Raw genomic sequence first — 18468 nt, 5'->3', positions numbered from 1 at the left:
ATTGGGAAGTCTTTAAAAGACAGCAAAAAATAACTAAAAGATTGATTAAGAAAGGGAAGATAGATTATGAAAGTAAATTAGCAAAAAATATAAAAACAGATAGCAAAAGTTTCTATAGTTATATAAAAAGAAAAAGGGTGGCTAAAGTAAATGTTTGTCCCTTAGAGGATGAGACCGGGAAATTAATGGTGGGAAACATGGAGATGGCAAAAACGTTGAACAAATATTTTGTATCAGTCTTTATGGTAGAGGACACTAAGAATATCCCAACACTGGACAAACAGGGGGCTCTAGGGGGAGAGGAGCTAAATACGATTAAAATCACTAAGGAAGTGGCACTTGGTAAAATAATGGGACTCAAGCCGGATAAATCCCCTGGACCTGATGGCTTACATCCTAGGGTCTTGAGGGAAGTGGCGGTAGGGATTGTGGATGCATTGGTAATAATTTTCCAAAACTCCCTGGACTCCGCAAAGGTCCCGGCAGATTGGAAAACTGCTAATGTAACACCCTTATTTAAAAAGGGTAGTAGGCAGAAGGCTGGAAACTATAGGCCTGTTAGCCTAACATCTGTGGTTGGTAAAATGTTAGAGTCCATTATTAAGGAGACAGTAACGGGACATTTGGATAAACATAATTTAATAGGACAAACTCAGCATGGTTTCATGAAGGGGAAGTCATGTTTGACAAATTTGCTTGAGTTCTTTGAGGAAGTAACATACAGGGTGGATAAAGGAGAACCAGTGGACGTAGTGTATTTAGACTTCCAAAAGGCATTTGACAAGGTGCCACACAAAAGATTATTGCTCAAGATAAAAAATCACGGGATTGGGGGTAATATTCTGGCGTGGGTGTAGGATTGGCTCTCTAACAGAAAGCAGAGAGTTGGGATAAATGGTTCGTTCTCAGACTGGCAATCAGTAACTAGTGGAGTTCCGCAGGGGTCAGTGCTGGGTCCCCAACACTTTACAATCTATATTAACGATTTGGAGGAGGGGACCGAGTGTAACATATCAAAGTTTGCAGATGATACAAAGATGGGAGGGAAAGTAGTGAGTGAGGAGGACATAAAAAACCTGCAAAGTGACATAGGCAGGCTAAGTAAGTGGGCAGAGATTTGGCAGATGGAATACAATACTGGAAAGTGTGAGGTTATGCACTTTGGCAGGAAAAATCATAGAGCAAGTTATTATCTTAATGGCAAGAAACTGGAAAGTACTGTAGTACAAAGGGATCTGGGGGTCCTGGTGCACGAAACTCAAAAAGTTAGTATGCAGGTGCAGCAAGTGATCAAGAAGGCCAATGGAATGTTGGCTTTTATTGCTAGGGGTATAGAATATAAAAACAGGGAGGTATTGCTGCAGTTATACAAGGTATTGGTGAGACCGCACCTGGAATACGGCATACAGTTTTGGTGTCCATACTTAAGAAAAGACATACTTGCTCTCGAGTCAGTACAAAAAGGTTCACTCGGTTAATCCCGGGGATGAGGGGGTGGTCATATGAGGAGAGGTTGAGTAGATTGGGACTCTACTCATTGGAGTTCAGAAGAATGAGAGGCGATCTTATTGAAACATATAAGATTGTGAAGGGACTTGATCGGGTGGATGTGGTGAGGATGTTCCCAATGATGGGTGAAACTAGAACTAGGGGGCATAATCTTAGAATAAGGGGCTGCTCTTTCAAAACTGAGATGAGGAGAAACTACTTCACTCAGAGGGTGGTAGGTTTGTGGAATTTGCTGCCCCAGAAAGCTGTGGAAGCTACATCATTAAATAAATTTAAAACAGAAATAGATAGTTTCCTAGAAGTAAAGGGAATTAAGGGTTACGGGGAGCGGGCAGGAAATTGGACATGAGTCTAGGTTCGGAATGGTCATGGCCCTGTGGGTAGTGGAGTGGGCCCAGGGGCCGTGTAGCCTGGTTCTGCTCCTACTTCTTGTGTTCTAATTCTGTGTTAGATTTCAGGAGATGGTTTTATTCCTGTTCCTGGCTGGGGTGGAGATCGCCTTTACAGAAGGTAAGTACTGTCGAAAATATAGGGACACAGTGATCTCCTGGACGAGTTTCGATCGCCTAGATGGGTCGGAGAGGAATTTCCCAGATTTCTTCTCCCAAATTGGCCATTGGGTCTTTATCTGTTTTTTCGCCTCTCCCGGGAGATCACATGGGTTCGGGTGGATGCAGAGTGATAGAAGATTTGAGGTTAGGATCAGATCAGCCATGATCTTATTGAATGGTGGAGCAGGCTCGAGGGGCCGATTGGCCTACTCCTGCTCCTATTTCTTATGTTCTTATGTTCAATGCGATCATGGCTGATCATCGACCTCAACTCCACTTTCCCGCCCAATCTCCATATCCGTTGATTCCCCTAGAGTCCAAAAATCTCTCGATCTCAGCCTTGAATATACTCAAAGACTCAGTATTCACAGCCCTCTGGGGCAGAGAATTCCAAAGATTCACAACCCTCTGAGTGAAGAAATTCCTCCTCATCTCAGTCTTAAGTGGCCAACCCCTTATCCTGAGACTATCTAGACTGCTGAAACCCTCATCTGGGCCTTTGTTATCTCCAGACTCGACTATTCCAACGCGCTCCTGGCCGTCTTCCCATCTTCCACCCTCCGTGAACTTGAGGTCATCCAAAACTCTGCTGCCTCGTGTCCAAACTCGCACCAAGTCCCCCTTCGCCCATCACCCCCCCCACCATGCCCGCTGACCTACATTGGGCTCCCGGTCCGTCATCACCTCGATTTCAAAATTCTCATTCTTGTTTTCAAATCCCTCCATGGCCCTCGCCCCCCTCCCTATCTCTGTAACCTCCTCCAGCCCCACAACCCCCCGAGGTATCTGCGCTCCTCCAATTCTGGCGTCCTGTGCATTCATAGAATCATAGAAAGTTACAGCACGGAAGGAGGCCATTTCGGCCCATCGTGCCTGCGCCGGCCGACAAAGGGCTATCCGACCTAATCCCACTTTCCAGCTCTTGGTCCGTAGTCCTGTAGGTTATGGCACTCAGTGTCCTACCATTTATAGTGTATTCTCTTGCCGTTATCCCTCCCCAAATGCATTACCTCACACTTTTCCGGATTGAATTCCATTTGCCACTGTTCTGCCCACCTGACCAGTCCATTGATATCTTCCTGTAGTCTGCAGCTTCCTTCTTCATTAGCAACTACACGGCCAATTTTAGTATCATCTGCAAACTTCTTAATCATACCCTCTATATTCAAGTCTAGATCGTTGATATATACCACAAAAAGCAAGGGACCCAGTACTGAGCCCTGCGGAACCCCACTGGAAACAGCCTTCCAGTCACAAAAACACCCATCAACCATTACCCTCTGCTTCCTGTCTCCGAGCCAGTTTTGGATCCAACTTGCCACTTAGTCTTGGATCCCATGGGCTTTCACTTTCGTGACCAGTCTGCCATGCGGGACCTTATCAAAAGCCTTGCTAAAATCCATATAGACTACGTCAAATGCACTACCCTCATCAACCCTCCTTGTTACCTCCTCAAAAAAATTCAGTCAAGTTAGTCAGACACGACCTTCCCTTAACAAATCCATGCTGACTGTCCTGGATTAATCCGTGTATTTTTAAATGAAGATTTATCCTGTCCTTCAGAACTTTTTCCAATAATTTTCCCACCACTGAGGTTCCTTGATTTCCATCGCTCCACCATCAGCGGCCGTGCCTTCAGCTGCCTGGGCCCCTAAGCTCTGGAATTCCCTCCCTAAACCTCTCCGCCTCTCCCTCCTCTTTTAAGAATCTCCTTAAAACCCGCCTCTTTGTCTGAGCTTTTGGTCACCTGCCCTAATATCATAGAAACATAGAAGATAGGAGCAAGAGTAGGCCATTCGGCCCCTCGAGCCTGCTCCGCCATTCAATGCAATCATGGCTGATCATCCAAATTCAGTACCCTGTCCCTGCCTTCTCCCCATATCCCTTGATCCCTTTAGCCTTAAGAAATATATCTAACTCCTTCTTGAATATATTTAATGAATTGGCCTCAACGGCCTTCTGTGGCAGAGAATTCCACAGGTTCACCACTCTCTGGATGAAGAAATTCCTCCTCATCTCTGTCCTAAATGGCTTACCCCTTATCCTTAGACTATGACCCCTGGTTCTGGACTCCCCGACCATCGGGAACATCCTTCCTGCATCCAGTCTGTCTAGTCCTGTTAGAATTTTATAAGTTTCAATGAGATCCCCTCTCATTCTTCTAAACTCCAGCGAATACAAGCCCAATCGACCCAATCTCTCCTCACACGTCATTCCTGCCATCCCAAGTATCAGCCTGGTGAATCGTCACTGCACTCCCTCCATGGCAAGAACATCCTTCCTCAGGTTCTCCTGTGGTTCGGTGTCAAATTTTGTTTGGTAACGCTCCTGTGCAGCGCCTTGGGACGTTTTATGACGTTAAAGACGCTATGTAAATACAAGTTGTTGTTGTTACCTCTTCATAGTGGCATCAGGATCCTTGAGGCAGTCTACGATCGTGCTACGATGTCTCTGGACTGCGATGTGGTCGGACTGGACCATTTTCAGCAGCGACATCAAGGCCACATACCTACGATGGAGATAGAAAAGGTTTAAGAGAAACAAGACGGGGGGGAGATCGATGAGGAGAATTGTGAACCGTGATCCCGAATTGGAAATTGTAGATTCATACAGCACAGAAGGAGACCGTTCGGCCCATCGTGCCTGTGCCAGCTCTTTGAAAGAGCTGTCCAATTAGTCGCACTCTCCTCCTGCTCTTCCCCCCCCACCCCCTGCACATTTTTTCCCTTCAAGCATTTATCCAATTCCCCTTTTGAAAGTTACTATTGAATCTGCTTCCACCGCCCTTTCAGGCAGCGCGTTCCAGATCACAACTCACTGCGTAAATAAAATCCTTCTTGTTTTCCCCTCTGGTTTTTTTCACCGATTATCTTATAAGAACATAAGAACATTAGAAATAGGAGCAGGAGTCGGCCATTCGGCCCCTCGAGCCTGCTCCGCCATTTAATAAGATCATGGCTGATCTTCTACCTCAACTCCCCTTTCCCGCACTATCCCCATATCCCTCGATTCCCTGAATATTCCAAAAATCTATCGATCTCTGTCTTGAATATACTCAACGACTGAGCCTCCACAGCCCTCTGGGGTAGAGAATTCCAAAGATTCACCGCCCTCTGAGTGAAGACATTTCTCCTCATCTCAGTCCTAAATGGCCGACCCCTTATTCTGAGACTGTGACCCCTGGTTCTAGACTCCCCAGACAGAGGAAACATCCTCCCTGCATCTACCCTGTCAAGTCCTGTAAGAATTTTATATGTTTCAATGAGATCACCTCTCATTCTTCTAAACTCTAGACAATATAGGCCGAGTTTACTCAAACTCTCCTCATTAGGACAATCCCCCCATCCCAGGAACCAGTCTGGTGAACCTTCGTTGCACTCCCTCTATGGCAAGTATATCCTTCCTTAGGTAAGGAGACCAAAACTGTACACAATACTCCAGGTGTGGTCTCAATATCTTAAATCTGTGTCCTTTGGTTACCGACCCTCCCGTCACCCGAATTCTTTGGAATTCTCTGCCCCAGAGGGCTGTGGAGGCTCAGTCGTTGAGCATATTCAAGACAAAGATCGATCAATTTTTGGATATTAAAGGAATCAAGGGATTTGGGGATAGTGCGGGGAAGTGGAGTTGAGGTCAAAGATCAGTCATGATCTTATTGAATGGCGGAGCAGGCTCGAAGGGCCGAATGGCCTACTTTTGCTCCTATTTCTTATGTTCCTATGTTAGATTGTCCTAGGGGTGGGGGGGGGGGAGCAGAAATGTGCTGGGATGGTAAGAGGCGGGGGCGTTCCTTAAAAGGGCAGCTCCTTAAAGGGGCAGCCGCACTTCCTGTTGGCGGGAAGAAACGTGGGAACATAGGAATGGGAGGAGGCCATTCAGCCCCTTGAGCCTGTTCCGCCATTCAATTAGATCACGGCTGATCTGTATCTTAACCCCATCTACCCGCCTTGGTTCCGTAAGCCTTAATACCCTTACCCAACAAAAATCTATCAATCTCAGCTCCAATTGACCCCCAGCCTCAACAGCTTTTTAGGGGGGAGAGCGTTCCAGATTTCCAACACCCGTTTGTGTGAAGAAGTGGTTCCTGACACCACCCCTGAATGGCCTGGCTCTAATTTTAAGGTGATGCCCCCTTTGTTCTGGACTCCCCGCCCCCACCCCCACCAGAGGATAGAGTTTCTCTCTATCCCACATCGTTTCCCGCATTACAACAGTGACTCCACTTCAAAAGTACTTCATTGGCTGTAAAGCGCTTTGAGACGTCCGGTGGTCGTGAAAGGCACGATATAAATGCAAGTCTTTCTTTTGTTTCTTTTCTATCTACCCTATCATATCCTTTAATCACCTCAAACACCTCGATCAGATCACCCCTTAATCTTCTAAGGCCGAGGGGATTCAAGCCTAGTCTATGCAAGCTGTCTTCATCGTGTCAGCTGTGGCTCAGTGGGCAGCACACTTGCCTCGGAGTTAGAAGGTTTGTGGGTTCAAGTCCCACTCCAAAGACTTGAGCACAAAAATCTAGGCTGACACTCCAGTGCAGCGCAGAGGGAGCGCTGCACTGTCAGAGGGGCGGTACTGAGGGAGCACTGCACTGTCGGAGGGGCAGTACTGAGGGAGCGCTGCACTGTCGGAGGGGCAGTACTGAGGGAGCGCAGCACTGTCGGAGGGTCAGTACTGAGGGAGCGCCGCACTGTCGGAGGGGCAGTACTGAGGGAGCTCTGCACTGTCAGAGGGGCGGTACTGAGGGAGCACTGCACTGTCGGAGGGGGCAGTACTGAGGGAGCGCTGCACTGTCGGAGGGGCTGTACTGAGGGAGCGCTGCACTGTCAGAGGGGCGGTACTGAGGGAGCACTGCACTGTCGGAGGGGGCAGTACTGAGGGAGCGCTGCACTGTCGGAGGGTCAGTACTGAGGGAGCACTGCACTGTCGGAGGGGCAGTACTGAGGGAGCGCTGCACTGTCAGAGGGGCGGTACTGAGGGAGCACTGCACTGTCGGAGGGGGCAGTACTGAGGGAGCGCTGCACTGTCGGAGGGGCTGTACTGAGGGAGCGCTGCACTGTCGGAGGGGCTGTACTGAGGCAGCACTGGACTGTTAGAGGGGCAGTACTGACGGAGCGCTGCACTGTCGGAGGGGCAGTACTGACGGAGCGCTGCACTGTCGGAGGGTCAGTACTGAGGGAGCACTGCACTGTCGGAGGGTCAGTACTGAGGGAGCGCTGCACTGTCGGAGGGTCAATACTGAGGGAGCGCTGCACTGTCGGAAGGGTCAGGACTGAGGGAGCGCTGCACTGTCGGAGGGTCAGCACTGAGGGAGCACTGCACTGTCGGAGGGGGCAGTACTGAGGGAGCGCTGCACTGTCGGAGGGTCAGTACTGAGGGAGCGCTGCACTGTCGGAGGGGCAGTATTGAGGGAGCGCTGCACTGTCGGAGGGGGCAGTACTGAGGGAGTGCTGCACTGTTGGAGGGGCAGTACTGAGGGAGCGCTGCACTGTCGGAGGGGGCAGTACTGAGGGAGTGCTGCACTGTTGGAGGGGCAGTACTGAGGGAGTGCTGCACTGTTGGAGGGGCAGTACTGAGGGAGCGCTGCACTGTTGGAGGGGCAGTACTGAGGGAGTGCTGCACTGTCGGAGGGGCAGTACTGAGGGAGCGCCGCACTGTCGGAGGGGCAGTACTGAGGGAGTGCTGCACTGTTGGAGGTGCTGTACTGAGGGAGTGCTCGACTGGTTCTCCCTGGTGTCCTGGGGCCAATATTTATCTCTCAACCCAACATCACTAAAAAGAAACAGATTATCATTTATTACATTGCTGTTTGTGGGAGCTTGCTGTGCGCCAATCGGCTGCCGTGTTTCCCACATTACAACAGTGACTACACTTCAAAAAAAAAGTACTTCATAGAATCATAGAAAGTTACAGCACGAGAGGCGGCCATTTCGGCCCATCGTGTCCGCGCCGGCCAACAAAGAGCTATCCCGCCTAATCCCACTTCCCAACTCTAGGTCCGCAGCCCAGCAGGTTACAGCACCCCAAGTGCACATCCAAGTACTTTTTAAATGTGATGAGGGTTCCTGCCTCTACCACCCTTTCAGGCAGTGAGTTCCAGACCCCCACAAACCCTCTGGGTGAAGAAAATTCCCCTTAAATCCCCTCTAAACCTTCCCCCAATTACTTTAAATCTGTGCCCCCTGGTTTTTGACCCCTCTGCTAAGGGAAATAGGTCCTTTCTATCCACTTTATCTAGGCCCTTCATAATTTTATACACCTCAATGCAGGAAACTCTCGATTTATCGGTACCTAAATAACCGGAAATCTCTGTTAACCAGCAAAATTCAGGAGTAGGTTCAGGTAAGTTTTACTTCATATTAGTGGCCGTTCCTGGATCTGTGGCCGTGTAACTGGGGTTTCTGCACCTGTTACTATGCAACAGGGACGCCTGGATCTGTGGCCGGGGTTCCTGCACCTGTTACTATGCAACAGGGACGCCTGGATCTGTGGCCAGGGTTCCTGCACCTGTTGCTATGCAACAGGGACGCCTGGATCTGTGGCCGGGGTTCCTGCACCTGTTGCTATGCAACAGGGACGCCTGGATCTGTGGCCGGGGTTCCTGCACCTGTTGCTATGCAACAGGGACGCCTGGATCTGTGGCCGGGGTTCCTGCACCTGTTACTATGCAACAGGGACGCTTGGATCTGTGGTTGTGTACGGGGCTCTCGTACCTTTTACTATACCTCTCTGTAATCTGGACTTTTTGATAAACCGGCACCACGCCGGTCCCGGATAAAAAAGAGATTCCTGTATAAGGTCTCCCCTCAGCCTCCTCTGTTCCAATGAAAACAGACCCAGCCTATCCAGTCTTTCCTCATAGCTAAGATTCTCTACTCTCAGCAACATCCTTGTAAATCTCCTCTGTACCCTCTCTAGTGCAATCACATCGTTCCTTTCATTGGCTGTAAAGCGCTTTGAGACGTCCGGTGGTCGTGAAAGATGCTATATAAATGTAAGTCTTTCTTTCTTTACAGAGTGATTGTAGTAGATAGGTCAGCGAGCACAGGGGTGATGGGTGTACGTGTACGGGACTTGGTGCGGGTTAGGACACGGGGCAGCAGAGTTTTGGATGAGTTCGAGTTTACGCAGGGTAGAATGTGGGAGGCCAGCCAGGAGAGCGTTGGAATAGTCGGAGTCTGGAGATAACAAAGGCCCGGACGAGGGTTTCAGCAGCGGATGAGCTGAGGCAGGGGGCGGAGACGGGCGATGTTACGGAGGTGGAAGTAGGCAGTCTTGGTGATGGCGCGGATATGTGTGTCTTGAAGGTCAAAGGTTAAATACGGCACCAAGGTTGCGGGTGGTCTGGTTCAGCCTCGGACAGTCGCCAGGGAGAGGGGATGGAGTCGGTGGCCGGGGAACGCAGTTGGCGACGGAGTCAGAAGACAATAGCTCGGTCCAATGTTCCCCTTTAATTTACTCTTCGGGTGCGCGGCCCCTTTAACAGGCGGCCTGCGCGGGACCTCGAAACCGCCGTGCGGTCGCGCGGCTTAACAGAAGCATTGCTTCGGTCTCCCCGATATTCAGTTGGAGCAAATTCCTGCTCCATCCTGGACTGGGTGTCGGACAAGCAGCGTGATGAATCAGAGGCAGTGGAGGGGGCCGAGAGAGGCGGTGGTGAGGTAGAGCCAGGTTTCATCAGTGTACACCTGGAACCTGGCGTCGTGTTTCCGGATGGCGTCGCCAAGGGGGGGGCAGCAACACCGTCCCGAAACGTGACGCTTTCGGTCCCCACCACAAACTCCGTTCCCGAGCCACGGACTCCATCCCTCTCCCTAACATTTGTCTGAGGCTGAACCACACTGTTCACAACCTTGGTGTCATATTTGACCCTGAAATGAGCTTCCGACCACATATCCGCAGCACAACAAAGACCGCCTATTTCCACCTCCGTAACATCGCCCGTCTCCACCCTTGCCTCAGCTCATCCACTGCTGAAACCCTCATCCGAGCCTCTGTTACCTCTAGACTTGACTATTCCAACGCACTCCTGGCTGGCCTCCCACATTCCACCCTACGTAAACCTGGGGTCATCCAAAACTCGGTTGCCCGTGTTCTAACTCGCACCAAGTCCCGTTCACCCATCACCCCTGTACTCGCTGACCTACATTGGCTCCCGGTTAAGCAGCGCCTCGATTTCAAAATTCTCATCCTTTGTTTTCAAATCCCTCCATGGTCTCGCCCCTCCCTATCTCTGTAATCTCCTCCAGCCCCACAACCCCCAGAGATATCTGCGCTCCTCTAATTCTACCCTCTTGAGGATCCCTGATTATAATCGCTCAACCTTTGGTGGCCGTGCCTTCAGTTGTCTAGGCCCTAAGCTCTGGAATTCCCTCCCTAAACCTCTCCGCCTCGCTAACTCTCTTTCCTCCTTTAAGACGCTCCTTAAAACCTACCTCTTTGACCAAGCTTTTGGTCACCTGCCCTAATTTATCCTTATGTGGATCGGTGTCAAATATTTTGTCTTAAAATACTCCTGTGCAGCGCCTTGGCACGTTTTACTACGTTAAAGGCGCTATGTAAATACAAGTTGTTGTTGTTGTTGTCAAGTTCTCCCAAGGTGGCCACCCGGGATACCTCCTGATTCGACACCTTACCGGATGTTTTTGTCATTATTGAGGAGGAAGCGGCCCAGGATGTTGACTGCCAGAACCTACAAGAGAGAGAGAGAGACACTTAAAAAGTGTTCACAAAACGGGGAGCTCATAAGCTGGGTCAGTGAGCGGGGACAACAGGCGAGAGTCGGGCCTATGATTCAAGCCGGAATTCTCAAAGCGCTCCCCAAACAATTCCTTCGTGGTTGCGAGGGTGGGAATGCCGGAACTCCCGACCCAACAGCATTGTGGGAGCACCGTGACACTTGACTGTCCCTTCACCGGAACGAACCAGACATCCTTAACCAGTCTGGGCCTACACGTGACTCCAGTCCCCACCCGCCCCCCCCTCGCCACATACACCCAATGCGGGATTGACTCTTGACTCAAGTGCTGTCAGCGTACACGTACCATCGCCGATTCCCCCACCGTCAACACCCTGGGGGGTCACCATTGACCAGAAACTTAACTGGACCAGCCACATACTGTGGCAACAAGAGCGGGTCAGAGGCTGGGTATTCTGCGAGGAGTGTCTCACCTCCGGACTCCCCAAAGCCTTTCCACCATCTACAAGGCACAAGTCAGGAGTGTGATGGAATACTCTCCACTTGCCTGGATGAGTGCAGCTCCAACATCACTCAAGAAGCTCGACACCATCCAGGACAAAGCAGCCCGCTTGATTGGCACCCCATCCACCACCTTAAACATTCACTCCCTCCACCACCGGCGTACCATGGCTGCAGTGTGTACCATCATTTTCTATTCGTTTATTGGATGTGGGCGTCGCTGGCAAGGCCAGCATTTATTGCCCATCCCTAGTTGCCCCTTGAGAAGGTGGTGGTGAGCCGCCTTCTTGAACCGCTGCAGTCCGTGTGGTGAAGGTACTCCCACAGTGCTGTTATGGAGGGAGTTCCAGGATTTCGACCCAGCGACGATGAAGGATCGGCGATATATTTCTAAGTCAGGATGGAGTGTGACTTGGAGGGGAACTTGGAGGTGGTGGTGTTCCCATGCGCCTGCTGCCCTTGTCCTTCTAGGTGGAAGAGGTCGCGGGTTTGGGAGGTGCTGCCGAAGAAGCCTTGGCGAGTTGCTGCAGTGCATCTTGTCGATGGTACACACTGCAGCCACGGTACGCCGGTGGTGGAGGGAGTGAATGTTTAAGGTGGTGGATGGGGTGCCAATCAAGCGGGCTGCTTTGTCCTGGATAGTGTCGAGCTTCTTGAGTGTTGTTGGAGCTGCACTCGTCCAGGCAAGTGGAGAGTATTCCATCACATTCCTTACTTGTGCCTTGTAGATGGTGGAAAGGCTTTGGGGAGTCAGGAGGTGAGACACTTACCACAGAATACCCAGCCTCTGACCTGCTCTTGTTGCCACAGTATTGATGTGGCTGGTCCAGTTAAGTTTCTGGTCAATGGTGACCCCCAGGACATTGATGGTGGGGGATTCGGCGATGGTAATGTCATTGAATGTCATGGGGCAGTGGTTAGACTCTCGCTTGTTGGAGATAGTCATTGCCTGGCACTTCTGTGGCGCGAATGTTACCTGCCACTTATCAGCCCAAGCCTGAACATCGTCCCGGTCTTGTTGCATGCGGGCATGGACTGCTTCATTATCTGAGGAGTTGTGAATGGCACTGAACACTGTGCAGCCATCAGCGAACATCCCCATTTCTGACCTTATGTTGGAGGGAAGGTCATTGATGAAACAGCTGAAGATGGTTGGGCCTAGGACACTGCCCTGAGGAACTCCTGCAGCGATGTCCTGGGGCTGTGATGATTGACCTTCAATCACCACAACAATCTTCCTTTGTGCTAGGTATATCTACAAGATGCACTGCAGCAACTCGCCAAGGCTTCTTCGGCAGCGCCTCCTAAGCCCGCGACATTTTCTTCCTAGAAGGACAAGGGCAGCAGGCGCATGAGAACACCAGCATCTCCAAGTTCCCCTCCAAGTTACACACCGTCCTATATCGGCGACCCTAACAGCACTGTGGGAGCACCTTCACTTCATGGATGGCAGCGGTCCAAGAAGGCGGCGCACCATCACCTTCTCAAGGGCAACCACCCATTCAATCATAGGAGCAGGAGGAGGCCATACGGCCCCTCGAGCCTGTTCCACCCATTCAATCATAGGAGCAGGAGGCCATTCAGCCCCTCGAGCCTGTTCCGCCCATTCAATCGCAGGAACACAGGAGGAAGCCATTCAGCCCCTCGAGCCTGTTCCACCCATTCAATCGTCGGAACACAGGAGGAGGCCATTCGGCCCCTCGAGCATGTTCCGCCCATTCAATCATAGGAACAGGAGGAGGCCATTCGGCCCCTCGAGCCTGTTCCACCCATTCAAACGTAGGAACAAAGGAGGAGGCCATTCGGCCCCTCGAGCCTGTTCTGCCCATTCAATTGTCGGAACAGAAATATAGAAACATAGAAGATAGGAGCAGGAGTAGGCCATTCGGCCCCTAGAGCCTGCTCCGCCATTCAATGAGATCATGGCTGATCATCCAAATTCAGTACCCTGTCCCTGCCTTCTCCCCATATCCCTTGATCCCTTTAGCCTTAAGAAATATAGCCAACTCCTTCTTGAATATATTTAATTAATTGGCCTCCACCGCTTTCTGTGGTAGAGAGTTCCACAGGTTCACCACTCTCTGGGTGAAGAAATTCCTCCTCATCTCTGTCCTAAATGGCTTACCCATTATCCTTAGACTGTGACCCCTGGTTCTGGACTCCCCGACCATCGGAAACATCCTTCCAGGATCTACTCTGTCTAGTCCTGTTAGAATTTTATAAGTTTCGATGAGATCCCCTCTCATTCTTCTAAACTCCAGCGAGTAGGAGCCCAATCGACCCAATCTCTCTTCATACGTCATTCCTGCCATCCCAGGTATCAGCCTGGTGAATCTTCGCTGCACTCCTTCCATGGCAAGAACATCCTTCCTCAGATAAGGCGACCAAAACTGCACACAATACCCAAGATATGGCCTCACCAAGGCCCTGTACAACTGCAGCAAGACATCCTTCTTCCTGTACTCAAACCCTCTCGCTACGAAGGCCAACATACCATTTGCCTTCTTAACCGCCTGCTGCACCTGCATGCTTACTTTCAGCAACTGGTGCACAAGGACACCCCGGTCTCGTTGCACTTCCCTTTCTCCCAATCTATTGCCATTTAGATCATAATCTGCCTTCCTGTTTTTGACACCAAAGTGGATAACCTCACATTTATCCACGTTATATTGCATCTGCCATGCTTCTGCCCAATCACCCAACCTGTCCAAATCATACTGGAGTTTCTCGGCATCCTTCTCACAGCACACACGCCCACCCAGCTTTGTGTCGTCTGCAAACTTGGAGATATTACATCTAGTTCCCTTGTCCAGATCATTAATATATATTGTGAATAGCTGGTCCAAGGACCGATCCCTGCGGTACCCCACTAGTCACTGCCTGCCACTCGGAAAAAGAGCCGTTTATTCCAACTCTTTGCTTTCTGTCTGCCAACCAGTTCTCTATCCAAGTCAATACATTGCCCCCAATCCCATGTGCCTTAATTTTGCACGCTAGTCTCTTATGCGGGACCTTATTGAAAGCCTTTTGAAAATCCAAATACACCACATCCACTGGTTCTCCCTTATCTATTTTACCAGTTACATCCTCAAAAAATTCCAGTAGATTAGTCAAGCACGATTTACCTTTTGTAAATCCATGTTGACTTTGTCCGATCCTGTCACTGTTTTCCAAGTGCTCTGCTATTACATCCTTTATAATGGACTCTAGCATTTTCCCCACTACCGATGTCAGGCTTACCGGTCTATAATTCCCCGTTTTCTCTCTACCACCCTTTTTGAACAGTGGGGTAACATTAGCTACCCTCCAATCCATGGGTACTGTTCCAGAGTCTATCGAATTTTGGAAGATGACCAGCAATGCATCTACTATTTCTAGGGCCACTTCCTTAAGTACCCTAGGATGTAGATTATCAAGCCCTGGGGATTTATCGGCCTTCAATCCCGTCAATTTCCCTAACACCATTTCCCTACAAATACTGATTTCTATCAGTTCCTCCCTTTCATTAAACCCTATGTTCCCCGACATCTCTGGGAGGTTATTTGTGTCCTCCTTTATGAAGACAGAACCAAAGTATGTAATTAATTGGTCAGCCATTTCTTTGTTCCCCATTATAAATTCCCCTGATTCTGACTGCAATTCAGGAGGCCATTCAGCCCCTCGAGCCTGTTCCACCCATTCAATTGTAGTAACACAGGAGGAGGCCATTCGGCCCCTCGAGCCTGTTCCACCCATTCAATCGTAGGAACACAGGAGGAGGCCATTCGGCCCCTTGAGCCTGTTCCACCCATTCAATCATAGGAACAGGAGGAGGCCATTCAGCCCCTCGAGCATGTTCCTCCCATTCAATCATAGGAACAGGAGGAGGCCATTCAGCCCCTCGAGCCTGTTCCACCCATTCAATCATAGGAACAGGAGGAGGCCATTCAGCCCCTCGAGCCTGTTCCACCCATTCAATCATAGGAACAGGAGGACGCCATTCGGCCCCTCGAGCCTGTTCCACTCATTCAATCATAGCAATCGGAGGAGGCCATTCAGCCCATCGAGCCTGTTCCGCCATTCAATCATAGGAACAGGAGGAGGCCATTCAGCCCCTCGACCCTGTTCCACCCATTCAATCGTAGGAAAACAGGACGAGGCCATTCAGCCCTTCGAGACAGTTCCACCCATTCAATCGTAGGAACAGGAGGAGGCCATTCAGCCCCTCGAGCCTGTTCCACCCATTCAATCATAGGAACAGGAGGAGGCCATTCGGCCCCTCGAGCCTGTTCCACCCATTCAATCATAGCAATCGGAGGAGGCCATTCAGCCCCTCGAGCCTGTTCCACCCATTCAATCATAGGAACAGGAGGAGGCCATTCAGCCCCTCGAGCCTGTTCCACCCATTCAATCATAGCAATCGGAGGAGGCCATTCAGCCCCTCGAGCCTGTTCCACCCATTCAATCATAGCAATCGGAGGAGGCCATTCAGCCCCTCGAGCCTGTTCCACCCATTCAATCATAGGAAAAGGAGGAGGCCATTCAGCCCCTCGAGCCTGTTCCACCCATTCAATCATAGGAAAAGGAGGAGGCCATTCAGCCCCTCGAGCCTGTTCCACCCATTCAATCATAGGAACAGGGGGAGGCCGTTCAGCCCCTCGAGCCTGTTCCGCCCATTCAATCATAGGAACAGGAGGAGGCCATTCAGCCCCTCGAGCCTGTTCCACCCATTCAATCATAGGAACAGGGGGGGGCCGTTCAGCCCCTCGAGCCTGTTCCGCCCATTCAATCATAGGAACAGGAGGAGGCCATTCAGCCCCTCGAGCCTGTTCCACCCATTCAATCATAGGAACGGGGGAGGCCGTTCAGCCCCTCGAGCCTGTTCCGCCCATTCAATCATAGGAACAGGAGGAGGCCATTCAGCCCCTGAAATCTCTTCCACCCATTTAATTAGATTGTGGTTGATCTCTATCTTAATTCTATCTACCTGACTTGGTTCTGTGACCCTTACAGTAGGGGATATGGTAGCATTGCGATTGTGTTACTGGACTGGTAATCCCGATGCCTGGACTAATGATCCAGAGACATGAGTTCAAATCCCACCACGGCAGTTGGGCAATTTAAATTCAGCTAAATAAATAAATCTGGAATAAAATGGTGTCAGTAATGGTATCATAAAACAACCAGATTGTTGTAAAATCCCATCTGGTTCCTTTAGGGAAGGAAATCTGCTGTCCCTTACCTGGTCAAAGGTAAGCAATCACACAACACCAGGTTATAGTCCAACAGCTTTATTTGAAATCACAAGCTTTCGGAGCGCTGCTCCTTCGTCAGGTGAAGCTTGTGATTTCAAATAAAGCTGTTGGACTATAACCTGGTGTTCTGTGATTTCTTACATTTGTCCACCCCAGTCCAACACCGGCATCTCCACATCATTCTTACCTGGTCAGGCCTATATGAGAGTCCAAACCCATGTGTGCCTCAAGTTCTCAGCCACCACCTTCTCAAGGGCAACTAGGGATGGGCAATAAATGCTGGCCTTGCCAGTGACACCCACATCCAATGAATAAAAAAAAAATACCCTAGTTGCCCCCTTGAGAAGGTCAATTTTATGCAAATCCTATGTAACGTAGTTGGACGAAGGTTCATCTTACACGCAATCCGCTTTCGGACTTGATGTCCATTATGGTCAGCACTGTCTCGTACAGTATGGCGTTCCCTGCATTCTTGCTGGTCTCTGTGTTAGTAGCGACCTGGAGGAGGAGAGGACAAGGAAGCGGGGATCAGAATGGTAGGATACGACGGACGTGGTGGTTCAAAGAGGAAGTACGACCATCAGGAGAAGATTGCAGACACGCCTGGACATAGAAACATAGAAGCAGGAGTAGGCCATTCGGCCCCTCGAGCCTGTTCCGCCATTTAATGAGATCATGGCTGATCATCCAAATTCAGTACCCTGTCCCTGCTTTCTCCCCATATCCCTTGATCCCTTTAGCTTTAAGAAATATATCCAACTCCTTCTTGAATATATTTAATGAATTGGCCTCCACTGCCTTGTGTGGTAGAGAATTCCACAGGTTCACCACTCTCTGGGTGAAGAAATTCCTCCTCATCTCAGTCCTAAATGCCTTATCTTTAGACTGTGACCCCTGGTTCTGGACTCCCCCGCCATCGGGAACATCCTTCCTGCATCTAGTCTGTCCAGTCCTGTCAGACAAAATTTAACACCGAGCCACATAAGGAGAAATTAGGACAGATGACCGAAAGCTTGGTAGATTTTACGGAGCGTCTCAAAGGAGGAGAGAGAGGCGGAGAGGTTTAGGGAGGGAATTCGAGAGCTTAGGGCCCAGGCAGCTGAAGGCACGGCCGCCAATGGTGGAGCGATGGTAAGCGGGGATGCTCAAGAGGCCAGAATTGGTGGAGCACAGATATCTCAGAGGGTTGTAAGGCTGGAGGAGGTTACAGAGATAGGGAGGGGGGAAGCCATGGAGGGATTTGAACACAAGGATGAGAGTTTTAGGATCGAGGCATTGCTGGACTTCAAGCAAAGGGGTGATGGATGAACGGGACTTGGTGCGGGTTAGGACATGGGGCAGCAGAGTTTTGGATGAGCTCAAGATAATGGAGGGTGGAAGATGTGAGGCGAGCCAGGAGAGCGTTGGAATACTCACGTATAGAGGGACCAAAGGCATTGAAAAAGACCAATAGAATGTCTTGAATGTAAACAGTGCCTTACATGACCATTCACAGCCAATGAAATACGTTTGAAGTCTAGTCATTGTTGTAATGTAAGAAATGCGGCAGTCAATATGCACACAGCAAGATCCCACAAACAGCAATGAGATAAATAACCAGATTATCTTGTTGTTTAGTGATGTTGGTTGAGGGATATATATTGGGCCATGACGTATGCGAGAGCTCCCCCTGCGCTTCATTCAATACAGGCCCTGGGATCTTTTACAACCAGCAGAGAGGGGCAGACGGGGGCCCAGGTTTAATGTCTCATTCGATCGGCCGTGGCTCAGTCAGAAGGTCATGGGTTCAAGTTCCACTCCAGAGAGTTGAACACAAAATCGAGGCTGACACTCCCAGTGCCAATACTGAGGGAGAGCTGCACTGTCGGAGGGGCAGTACTGAGGGAGTGCTGCACTGTCAGAGGGGTAGTACTGAGGGAGAGCTGGACTGTCGGAGGGTCAGTACTGAGGGAGTGCTGCACTGTCGGAGGGACAG

At 50.3% G+C, this 18468-nt stretch overlaps 1 protein-coding gene across 3 annotated transcripts in view; it reads right to left on the bottom strand.

Moving 5' to 3' along the window:
* Positions 1 to 18468, bottom strand: part of LOC147118328 (AP-1 complex subunit gamma-1-like) — a 181260-nt gene that overhangs the window by 72573 nt on the left and 90219 nt on the right. For all 3 annotated transcript variants that reach the window (XM_085984393.1, XM_085984394.1, XM_085984395.1), the window contains 3 exons: positions 16893 to 16991; positions 10697 to 10752; positions 4456 to 4569 (listed from right to left, as the gene is read on the bottom strand). In XM_085984393.1, the coding sequence (XP_085840519.1) occupies positions 4456 to 4569; positions 10697 to 10752; positions 16893 to 16991 (269 nt within the window). The remainder of the gene's footprint in view (positions 1 to 4455; positions 4570 to 10696; positions 10753 to 16892; positions 16992 to 18468) is intronic.

Source organism: Somniosus microcephalus, chromosome 4 (assembly GCF_052327205.1).
Source record: "Somniosus microcephalus isolate GS21.2 chromosome 4, FLI_Smic_1.0, whole genome shotgun sequence".
NCBI lineage: Eukaryota > Metazoa > Chordata > Chondrichthyes > Squaliformes > Somniosidae > Somniosus > Somniosus microcephalus.
The sequence above is the reverse complement of the archived record's forward strand: the minus strand, read 5'-3'. Positions and strand labels throughout refer to the sequence as shown.